Source organism: Carcharodon carcharias, chromosome 31 (assembly GCF_017639515.1).
Source record: "Carcharodon carcharias isolate sCarCar2 chromosome 31, sCarCar2.pri, whole genome shotgun sequence".
Lineage (NCBI taxonomy): Eukaryota > Metazoa > Chordata > Chondrichthyes > Lamniformes > Lamnidae > Carcharodon > Carcharodon carcharias.
This window is the reverse complement of record NC_054497.1, coordinates 26,113,486-26,124,229: the sequence shown is the minus strand read 5'-3', so window position 1 is coordinate 26,124,229 and position 10,744 is coordinate 26,113,486. Positions and strand designations below refer to the sequence as shown.

The 10,744-nt window shown below is 59.2% G+C and overlaps 1 protein-coding gene across 1 annotated transcript; it reads right to left on the bottom strand.

The window, feature by feature from the left end:
* Window positions 1-3,846: 3,846 nt before the first annotated feature.
* On the bottom strand, window positions 3,847-4,555 carry LOC121271526 (histone H1.0-like). Its single transcript, XM_041177507.1, has one exon. The coding sequence runs from the start codon at window positions 4,535-4,537 to the stop codon at window positions 3,998-4,000; it is 540 nt and encodes a 179-aa protein (XP_041033441.1). The 5' UTR covers window positions 4,538-4,555; the 3' UTR covers window positions 3,847-3,997.
* Between the last annotated feature and the right edge of the window lie 6,189 nt (window positions 4,556-10,744).

Genomic DNA, 10,744 nt, shown 5'->3' with positions numbered 1-10,744 from the left:
ACTCATCCAGGCAAGTGGAGAGTATCCCATCACACTCCTGACTTGTGCCTTTTAGATGGCGAACAGGCTTTGGGGAGTCAGTAACTCACAACAGAATTCCCACCCTCTGGCCTGCTCATCTAGCCACAGTATTTATATGGCTGGTCCAGTTCAGTTTCTGGTCAATGGGAACCCCCCCAGGATGCTGATCTTGTTTCCTAGCCAGGGGAAACAACCCCTCAGTGTCCACTCTGTCAAACCCCATCAGAAATCTACCATGTTTCATTGAAATCACCACTCATTCTTCTAAACTGTAGAGAGAAGATGCCCAATGTACACGACCTCTCATCATAGGACAACCCTTTCCAGCCAGGAACCAGTCGAGTGGTATCATCTCCAATGCAAATAGATCCTTTCTTAAATGGAGACGAGTACTGCACACAGAAGGAAAGACTTGTATTTATATAGAACGTTCCATGAGCTCAGTATATCACACTGTACAGCCAGTAATATATACAGCTCTAACTTGCAGTGCAGTAATGTAGGAAATAGGACACCCAATTTGCACACAGCAAAATCCCACAAACAATGCCGAATTAGTGACCAGGGTATCCATTTTTAGGTGTAGTTTGAGGGATAGCTAGTGGCCATGTCACCAGAGACAACTTGCCTGCTCTTTTTCAAATAGTGCTGTGGGATCTTTTATGTCCACTTGAGAGGGCAGATGAAGCCTTGGTTTAATGCCCCATCTGAAGACAACGGAGGGAAGGTAGTGTCTATACCAACAGGTAGAAAAATAACCCAGATAAATTAAATATCAACTTAGTTCAGTCAGAGAACTCTGTTACTCTCCGCACAGAAACTGTCTGATGTGCTGAGTTCTCCCATCATTTTCTGGTTTTATTATGTATAGTTTTAGCTATTTCAATCACACAGTCCCAGACAGCAGCTGTTATAAGAAACCCATGAAAAACAACAATATCAGTTGATCTGCAGTGCCACAGTAATTCTGCTCAGGACAGGAATACATAGTTAACTGGCTCCCATACTGAGTTTGCTGTGCTGCATGCACAAAGTCACCTCTTTCAATGCTCTCTGGGCTGACCTCACCTGCTGTGAGACTGAGCTCATCCAAACACTGCTGCCTGTATCCTAACTCACACCAAGTCCCATCAACCCACTCCTCCCTGCCATCACTGACCTACATTAACTAGAAGGACAAGGGCAGCAGAAAGATGGGAACACCACCACCTGGAAGTTCCCCTCCAAGCCCCTCACCATCCCGACTTGGAACTATATCACCATTCCTTCACTGTCACTAGGTCAAAATCCTGGAACTCCCTCCCTAACAGCACTGTGGGTGTACCTACACCACATGGACTGCAGCGGTTCAAGTAGGCAGCTCACCCCCACCTTCTCAAGGGCAATTAGGGATGGGCAATAAATGCTGGCCCAGCCAGTGATGCCCACATCCCACGAAAGGATTTAAAAGCTCCTTGAACTGCAACATCTCACTTTCAGAACCCCCAGCATTGTTTTCAAATGATCTCGCCCTTCCCTATCCCTGTAATCTCCTCCAGCCCCACAATCCTCAGAGTTATCTGCACTCTTTTAACTCTGGCCTCTTGTGCATCCCATTGGTGTCCGTGCCTTCAGCTCCCTGGGCCCTAAGCTCTGGAACTCCCTCCCTAAAAACCCCTCTCTCTCTCTCTACACCTCAGGCTCCTACTTTTGAGACATTCTTTAAAACCTACTTCCTTCACTAAGATGTTAGCCAGATGTGCTAATTTCTCCTCTTGCAGGTAACAGCCCCTTAGATATTTTACTACTTGAAAGATACTACATAAATACAAGTTGTTGTTGTAGATACGCACAATGTAAATTTAGAAGTTTGTGTTGAAGTAAATCCACATTAATTAGTGTGCACCCCAGAAATTCCAACCAGAACTCTTTTCTTCTCCGCCGATGCTGCCAGACCTGCTGAGTTTTTTCCAGGTAATTGTTTTTGTTTTGAAAATGGTGTCGCACACAATGACTTGTGGTTCTGGAGGAAGCTGCATTTTCCCTTATTCCCTGCTCAGCAGCACTCAGTTCAAGGGCAATAACTGCTGGCCTTGTCAGTGCCACATCCCGTGAAAAAGATTTTTAAAAACTTCAATCCTTGGTGTAGTTCAAGTCTTGTATTTCATCACCCACTGGATTTTCTTGGCCATAAGTACCATACAACAGGTGAAGTGGGGCCCTCTTGCTCCCCTACCCATTCTACATTAGCTAGCGGCTCTGCAGGAGTGTATTGTAGAATCATTATGGCACAGAAGGGGATCGTTTAGCCCATCGAGTCCATTCTGACTCTCTGTAGAGCAATCCATTCTGTCCCATTTCCCCACTCAATTTCTGGTGGCCGCAAAGCCCTTATTTGCCGCCCCTTCCCACCCCACTGTGTAAGACCAACAGGCAGCCTCTTTCAAATCAAGATGTAGCTTTATTCATTATAAACATACGAAGGTGCAGGGGCACCCTGTAAATACAGCACAATATTGTCCGTGTGGCCATCCATTTACACAGATGCGATGACAGTTTATGGATTACAGTCAGTCTTCAGATAGATTCAGCTAAAAACAATTAAACACCAGGACAGGCATAAAACAATAAGTGAAGTTATGATTATTTGCATCAATTAAAACCATCATGTATATTTAAGAACTTAAAGCGGAATTTAACAATAAAGAATTCACCGTGCGAGTAGGAATGTCCCAATATGATGGCAACATCATGGAATAAGCAGACATCATTAACGATAAATACAAACTGCTTGAACGGAGGGAACACCCCAATGATTAAAATACAGCGATTTAGTTAAAAACACACACACACACACACACACACGTCACATTATTGGAGCCACATTATAAGTGAGTGCCTTTCAGTCAGGAAATGTCCACCTTTCTTTGGCCAGGTTAAACTGATAAATGTTTAATTCATATTGGGTTTTTTTTTCCATATCCTTCACTTTTACCTCTGTAATCACACGTGATTATCAGAATTTCCGGCTCGCGGTTAATGCAGGCCCTGCTCTCCCTGGGAAACCTCCGTGACACCCAAAATTATTCCAGGCTGAGAAGTCTCAGGGCAGGGGGATCTAAGTACTTGGAAACAGTTACTACACTGCTGGGACCTCAGCAGGTTCTGAAATCTTTTAAACTATTACAGGCAGTCGCCAAACTGCCAATCGCTGCATTTTGCCCCTTTGGAGTGGTGCCTTCAAATGTTAATGCGGCGATGGGTCAGGGTTGTGCCCTGGTAACTGCATCGCCTTGCGAGACCCCCTCCACCCAGTCAGAGGCAGATAACAAGCTGCTTCAGCGACACGAGATCATGATCTATCTCTGCCGCCCCATCAATGACACAAACTGTTAAAATCCAGGCATTTTGTTTAAAAAAAAAGGGAACTCTGCACTATGAACAACATAACCGAATTTTCAGAAATTAGCAGTGCAGTTCTAGGCTGTTTTAAAAGTCGAAAACAAATCCCTTGCATAAAGTATTTGGAAACTAAAATGCTGGACTATGCAATTAACTGCTGTGATCGGCAAATGAGTTGTCCATTAGTAGAGTCTGGCTTTCCTCAGCAATTGGATGTGGATTTACACCTTCCTTCAGGACTAGAAGCACTGTATACACACGCGCACACACACACACACACACACACACACACACATACGTGTACTGCCCACTCCTCAACAGGGCAGTCACACAAAGCTGGGACAGTTCTGAGCAAAGGTTAACCATAGCAATGCACAACAGTTAATTTGCTTGTCCGCAGTCTTGAAGTGACCATTTCGAACGCATGATTACTGCATCCACTCCTTTTCAAGCGTAAGACACAAAGAGCTGCTGACAAAATAAAAAGTCTCCTCATTGAATTCAAAAAAAAATTTAAACTGTATGTACACAAAGTTTCCAGAGAATTAAAATGGAAACCCAAAGACCAGTCCACGTTTTCATGGAGCGACGGCGATCACTTCCTGGCTTTCTTCCCTTTAGGTTTCTGGCTGTTGGATTTCTTCTTGGTCTTGGCCTTGGCTTTTGCTGGTTTTGCCTTCTTGGTCTTTTTGGGTGTGGCCACCTTCTTCTTCGGCGTCTTGGCTTTCTTCTTCTCCACTTTGGCCTTCTTCGGCTTGGCCGTCGCCTTGGCCGCCTTCCTGGGGGCCGCGCCCGCCTTCCTGGGCGAGCGGGCCGCCTTCCTCACCGCCTTCTTGGGCTCGTCGCCCTTGGCCAGCCGGAAGGAGCCTGAGACGCCGAACCCCTTGGTCTGCTTGATGGTGCCGTTGTGGACCAGCTTCTTCAGGGCCATCTTGACCTGGACGTTGGCGTTGTCGCCCACCCGGTACTTGCCGGTGATGTACTTCTGGATGGCCTGGCGGGACACGCCGCCGCGGCTGTGGAGAGCCTTGATGGCGGCGGTGATCATGTCGGTGTACTTGGGGCGGTCCGGGGCCTTCTTGGCCGCCTTGGCGCGCTTGGCCTTGGGGGCGGCCGGGGCGGAGTTCTCGGTCATGGCTGCGTCCTGGGTGGGGGGGTGGGGGTCTGGGTGGTCTGGGGGGGTTGGAGTCTGGGGGGGAGTCTGGCGTCTGGGGGGGGGGGAGTCTGGGTGGACTGGGGGAGAGTCTGGGGTCTGGGTGGTCTGGAGGGGGAGTCTGGGTGGTCTGGGGGGAGTCTGGGTGGTCTGGGGGAAGTCTGGGTGGTCTGGGGGTGGGGTCTGGGGGGGGGAGTCTGGGTGGTCTGGGGGTGGGGGTCTGGGTGGAGTCTGGTGTCTGGGTGAGAGTCTGGCGGGGGAGTCTGGGGTCTGGCTGGTCTGAGGGGGCGGAGTCTAGGTGGTCTGGGGGGGCAGAGTCTGGCGTCTGGGGGGAGTCTGGGTGAGAGTCTGAGGTCTGGGGGGGAGTCTGGGGTCTGGGTGGTCTGGGGGGGGGGGAGTCTGGGGTCTGGGTGGTCTGGGGGGGGGGGAGTCTGGGGTCTGGGTGGGGAGTCTGGGGTCTGGGTGGTCTGGGGGGGGGGAGTCTGGGTGGGGAGTCTGGGTGAGAGTCTGAGGTCTGGGGGGGAGTCTGGGGTCTGGGTGGTCTGGGGGGGGGAGTCTGGGGTCTGGGTGGTCTGGGGGGGGGGAGTCTGGGGTCTGGGTGGGGAGTCTGGGGTCTGGGTGGTCTGGGGGGGGAGTCTGGGGTCTGGGTGGTCTGGGGGGGGGGAGTCTGGGGTCTGGGTGGGGGGAGTCTGGGGTCTGGGTGGTCTGGGGGGGGGAGTCTGGGGTCTGGGTGGGGAGTCTGGGGTCTGGGTGGTCTGGGGGGGGGGAGTCTGGGGTCTGGGTGGTCTGGGGGGGGAGTCTGGGGTCTGGGTGGTCTGGGGGGGGGGAGTCTGGGGTCTGGGTGGGGGGAGTCTGGGGTCTGGGTGGTCTGGGGGGGGGAGTCTGGGGTCTGGGTGGTCTGGGGGGGGGAGGGGTCTGGGGGGTGGTGCTGGTGCCGGGTGAGGGATGCAGCAGGTCTTTGGCGGCAGGGCTGAGTGCGGGGGTGCAGCAGTGCCGCGCGGGGCTCTCCGCTCCGGATCCTCTCCCAGTCGCGTCTCGAGCGGCTCCTCGAGCTCGGGCCGGGGATGTAATAGGCTGGGCGCGGACCTCAGGGAGAACCGGGCAGCCCCGGCCAGGCGGCAAATGGCGGCGCCGCGCCCGCTTTCTGTGTTTCTTCGGCCGGCCCGAGGCCCGATCCCGGCCCCTTGGCGGCGGCCCCCGGGCCCGGCTCCCCCCTCGGCCGCTGGCCGCAACCCCCGGGCGGCGGCCGGGGCGGCGATTCCGCCCCCCGGGACCCCCCACCCTCCCCGGGCGGCCCCCGAAGGGCGGGAGGCGGCGGCGGGCGTCGGTCAAAATGGGGCTTCGGGCCGGAAAATCGGGCCGGGCGCCGCCCGGGGGGACCCGGTCCCGGGCCCGGAGCCGAATAGGGGGCCGGACCGAGGCGCCCGGCCGGGCTCAGGGCCGCTGGCATCACCCGCCCGGCGGCTACAGAGCGAAACATTCGGGCAACTAACACACGGAGAGTCCCGGGGACGCCATTGGGGTCGGGGAGGCCGGGGAGACCCTGCAACCCCCGGGGGGGGGAACCCGGCCCCTTGGAGAGACCGACAGCTACTGACCCCCCCCCCCCCCCAAAACCCCCGTCCCTCCTACCCTACCCTCTCCCCCTCACTACCCTCTCCCCCTCCTTACCCTCTCCCCTCACTACCCTCTCCCCTCACTACCCTCTCCCCTCACTACCCTCTCCCCTCACTACCCTCTCCCCCTCACTACCCTCTCCCCCTCACTACCCTCTCCCCTCACTACCCTCTCCCTCCCTCACCCTCTCCCCCTCCCTACCCTCTCCCCTCACTACCCTCTCCCCCTCACTACCCTCCCCTCACTACCCTCTCCCCTCACTACCCTCTCCCTCCCTCACCCTCTCCCCCTCCCTCACTCTCTCCCCCTCCCTACCCTCTCCCCTCACTACCCTCTCCCCCTCACTACCCTCTCCCCTCACTACCCTCTCCCTCCCTCACTCTCTCCCCCTCCCTCACTCTCTCCCCCTCCCTACCAACTCCCCTCACTACCCTCTCCCCTACCTACCCTCTCCCCTACCTACCCTCTCCCCCTCCCTACCCTCTCCCCCTCCCTACCCTCTCCCCTACCTACCCTCTCCCCTCACTACCCTCCCCTCACTACCCTCTCCCCCTACCTACCCTCTCCCTCCCTACCCTCTCCCCTACCTACCCTCTCCCCTCACTACCCTCTCCCCCTCACTACCCTCTCCCCTCACTACCCTCTCCCCTCACTACCCTCTCCCCCTCACTACCCTCTCCCCTCACTACCCTCTCCCTCCCTCACCCTCTCCCCCTCCCTCACTCTCTCCCCCTCCCTACCCTCTCCCCTCCCTACCCTCTCCCCTCCCTACCCTCTCCCCTCACTACCCTCTCCCCCTCCCTACCCTCTCCCCTACCTACCCTCTCCCTCTCCCTACCCTCTCCCTCTCCCTACCCTCCCCCTCCCTCACCCTCTCCCCCTCCCTCACCATCTCCCCCTCCCTCACCCCCTCCCCCTCCCTCACCCTCTCCCCTCACTACCCTCTCCCCTCACTACCCTCTCCCCTCACTACCCCTCTCCCCTCACTACCCTCTCCCCTCACTACCCTCTCCCCTCACTACCCTCTCCCCCTCCCTCACCCTCTCCCCCTCCCTCACCCTCTCCCCCTCCCTCACCCTCTCCCCTCACTACCCTCTCCCCTCACTACCCTCTCCCCTCACTACCCTCTCCCCTCACTACCCTCTCCCCTCACTACCCTCTCCCCCTCCCTCACCATCTCCCCCTCCCTCACCCTCTCCCCCTCCCTCACCCTCTCCCCTCACTACCCTCCCCTCACTACCCTCTCCCTCACCCTCTCCCCTCACTACCCTCTCCCCTCACTACCCTCTCCCCTCACTACCCTCTCCCTCCCTACCCTCTCCCCCTCCCTACCCTCTCCCCCTACCTACCCTCTCCCCCTACCTACCCTCTCCCCTCACTACCCACCCTCTCCCCTCACTACCCACCCTCTCCCCTCACTACCCACCCTCTCCCCTCACTACCCACCCTCTCCTCTCCCCTCACTACCCTCTCCCCTCACTACCCTCTCCCCTCACTACCCTCTCCCTCACTACCCTCTCCCCCTCCCTACCCTCTCCCCCTCCCTACCCTCTCCCCCTCCCTACCCTCTCCCCTCCCTACCCTCTCCCCTCACTACCCACCCTCTCCCCTCACTACCCACCCTCTCCTCTCACTACCCACCCTCTCCTCTCACTACCCACCCTCTCCCCTCACTACCCTCTCCCCCTCCCTACCCTCTCCCCCTCACTACCCTCTCCCCTCACTACCCTCTCCCCTCACTACCCTCTCCCCTCACTACCCTCTCCCCTCACTACCCTCTCCCTCACTACCCTCTCCCCTCACTACCCTCTCCCCCTCCCTCACCCTCTCCCCCTCCCTACCCTCTCCCCTCACTACCCTCTCCCCGCGCTACCCTTTCCCTCCCTACCCACACCCTCTCCCCCTCCCTACCCACACCCTCTCCCCCTCCCTACCCTCTCCCCCTCCCTACCCTCTCCCTCCCCCCTCCCTACCCTCTCCCTCCCCCCTCCCTACCCACACCCTCTCCCCCTCCCTACCCTCTCCCTCCCCCTACCCTCTCCCTCCCCCCTCCCTACACTCTCCCTCCCCCCTCCCTACCCTCTCCCTCCCCCCTCCCTACCCTCTCCCCTACCTACCCTCTCCCCCTACCTACCCTCTCCCCCTCCCTACCCTCTCCCCTCACTACTCTTTCCCCCTACCTACCCTCTCCCCTCACTACCCTCTCCCCTCACTACCCTCTCCCCCTCACTACCCTCTCCCCCTCACTACCCTCTCCCCCTCACTACCCTCTCCCCCTCCCTACCCTCTGCCCTCACTACCCTCTCCCCTCACTACCCCCTCTCCCTACCCTCTCCCTCTCCCCTCACTACCCTCTCCCTCACCCTCTCCCCTCACTACCCTCTCCCCTCACTACCCTCTCCCTCCCTACCCTCTCCCCCTCCCTACCCTCTCCCCCTCCCTACCCTCTCCCCTACCTACCCTCTCCCCCTCACTACCCACCCTCTCCCCTCACTACCCACCCTCTCTCCCTCACTACCACCCTCACCCCCTCACTATCCCTCTCCCCTCACTACCCTCTCCCCCTCCCACCTCTCCCCCTCCCTACCCTCTCCCCCTCCCTACCCTCTCCCCCTCCCTACCCTCTCCCCTCCCTACCCTCTCCCCTCACTACCCTCTCCCCTCACTACCCTCTCCCCTCACTACCCTCTCCCCCTCCCTACCCTCTCCCCCTCCCTCACCCTCTCCCCCTCCCTACCCTCTCCCCTCACTACCCTCTCCCCTCACTACCCTTTCCCTCCCCCCTCCCTACCCTCTCCCTCCCCCCTCCCTACACTCTCCCTCCCCCCTCCCTACCCTCTCCCCCTCCCTACCCTCTCCCCTACCTACCCTCTCCCCTACCTACCCTCTCCCCTCACTACCCTCTCCCCCTCCCTACCCTCTCCCCTCACTACCCTCTCCCCCTACCTACCCTCTCCCCCTCCCCCTACCTACCCTCTCCCCCTCCCTACCCTCTCCCCTCACTACCCTCTCCCCTCACTACCCTCTCCCCTCACTACCCTCCCCCCTCCCTACCCTCTCCCTCCCCCCTCCCTACCCTCTCCCTCCCCCCTCCCTACCCTCTCCCTCCCCCCTCCCTACCCTCTCCCCCCTCCCTACCCTCTCCCCCATCTCCCCCTCCCTACCCTCTCCCCCTCCCTACCCTCTCCCTCCCTCACCCTCTCCCCCTCCCTACCCTCTCCCCCTCCCTCACCCTCTCCCCCTCCCTCACCCTCTCCCCCTCCCTACCCCCTCCCCCTCCCTACCCTCTCCCCTCCCCCTCCCTACCATCTCCCCTCCCCCTCACTACCCTCTCCCCTCACTACCCTTTCCCCTCCCTACACACTCCCTCTCTCTCGCCTCCCTACACCCTCCCTCTCTCTCGCCTCCCTACACCCTCCCTCTCTCTCCCCTCCCTACACCCTCCCTCTCTCTCCCCTCCCTACACCCTCCCTCTCTCTCCCCTCCCTACACCCTCCCTCTCTCCCCTCCTTACGCCCTCCCTCTCTCCCCTCCTTACGCCCTCCCTCTCTCCCCTCCTTACGCCCTCCCTCTCTCCCCTCCCTACGCCGTCCCTCTCTCCCCTCCCTACGCTCTCCCTCTCCCCCTCCCTACGCTCTCCCACTCCCCCTACATTCTCCCTCTCACCCCTACCTACCCTTTCCATCACCCCCCTCCCTACTCTCCCCTGCCCTCACTCTCTCCCCCTCCCTACCCTCACCCTCTCCCCCCTCCCTACCCTCACCCTCTCCCCCTCCCTACCCTCACCCTCTCCCCCTCCCTACCCTCACCCTCTCCCCCTCCCTACCCTCTCCCTCTCCACCCTCCCTACCCTCTCCCTCTCCACCCTCCCTCCCTACCTTCCCTACCCTCTCCCTCCCTACCCTCTCCCCCCTCCCTACTCTCTCCCTCTCCACCCTCCCTACCCCTCCTCCTCCCTACCCTCTCCCTACCCTCTCCCCCTCCCTACCCTCTCCCCCTACCCTCTCCCCATCCCCCCTCCCTACCTTCTCCCCCTCCCTAAGCTCTCCCTCTCCCCATCCCTACGCTCTCCCTCTCCCCATCCCTACGCTCTCCCTCTCCCCCTCCCTACGCTCTCCCTCTCCCCCTCCCTACGCTCTCCCTCTCCCCCCTCCCTACCCTCTCCCCATCCCCCCTCCCTACCCTCTCCCCCTCCCTACGCTCTCCCTCTCCCCCCCTCCCTACCCTCTCCCCATCCCCCCTCCCTACCCTCTCCCCCTCCCTACGCTCTCCCTCTCCCCCCTCCCTACCCTCTCCCCATCCCCCCTCCCTACCCTCTCCCCCTCCCTACACTCTCCCCATCCCTACGCTCTCCCTCTCCCCATCCCTACGCTCTCCCTCTCCCCATCCCTACGCTCTCCCTCTCCCCATCCCTACGCTCTCCCTCTCCCCATCCCTACGCTCTCCCTCTCCCCATCCCTACGCTCTCCCTCTCCCCATCCCTACGCTCTCCCTCTCCCCATCCCTACGCTCTCCCTCTCCCCATCCCTACGCTCTCCCTCTCCCCATCCCTACGCTCTCCCTCTCCCCATC

Bases quoted from the DNA above. Each gene is read 5' to 3' on its own strand.
- LOC121271526 (XM_041177507.1), bottom strand. From the start codon at position 4,537: ATGACCGAGAACTCCGCCCCGGCCGCCCCCAAGGCCAAGCGCGCCAAG.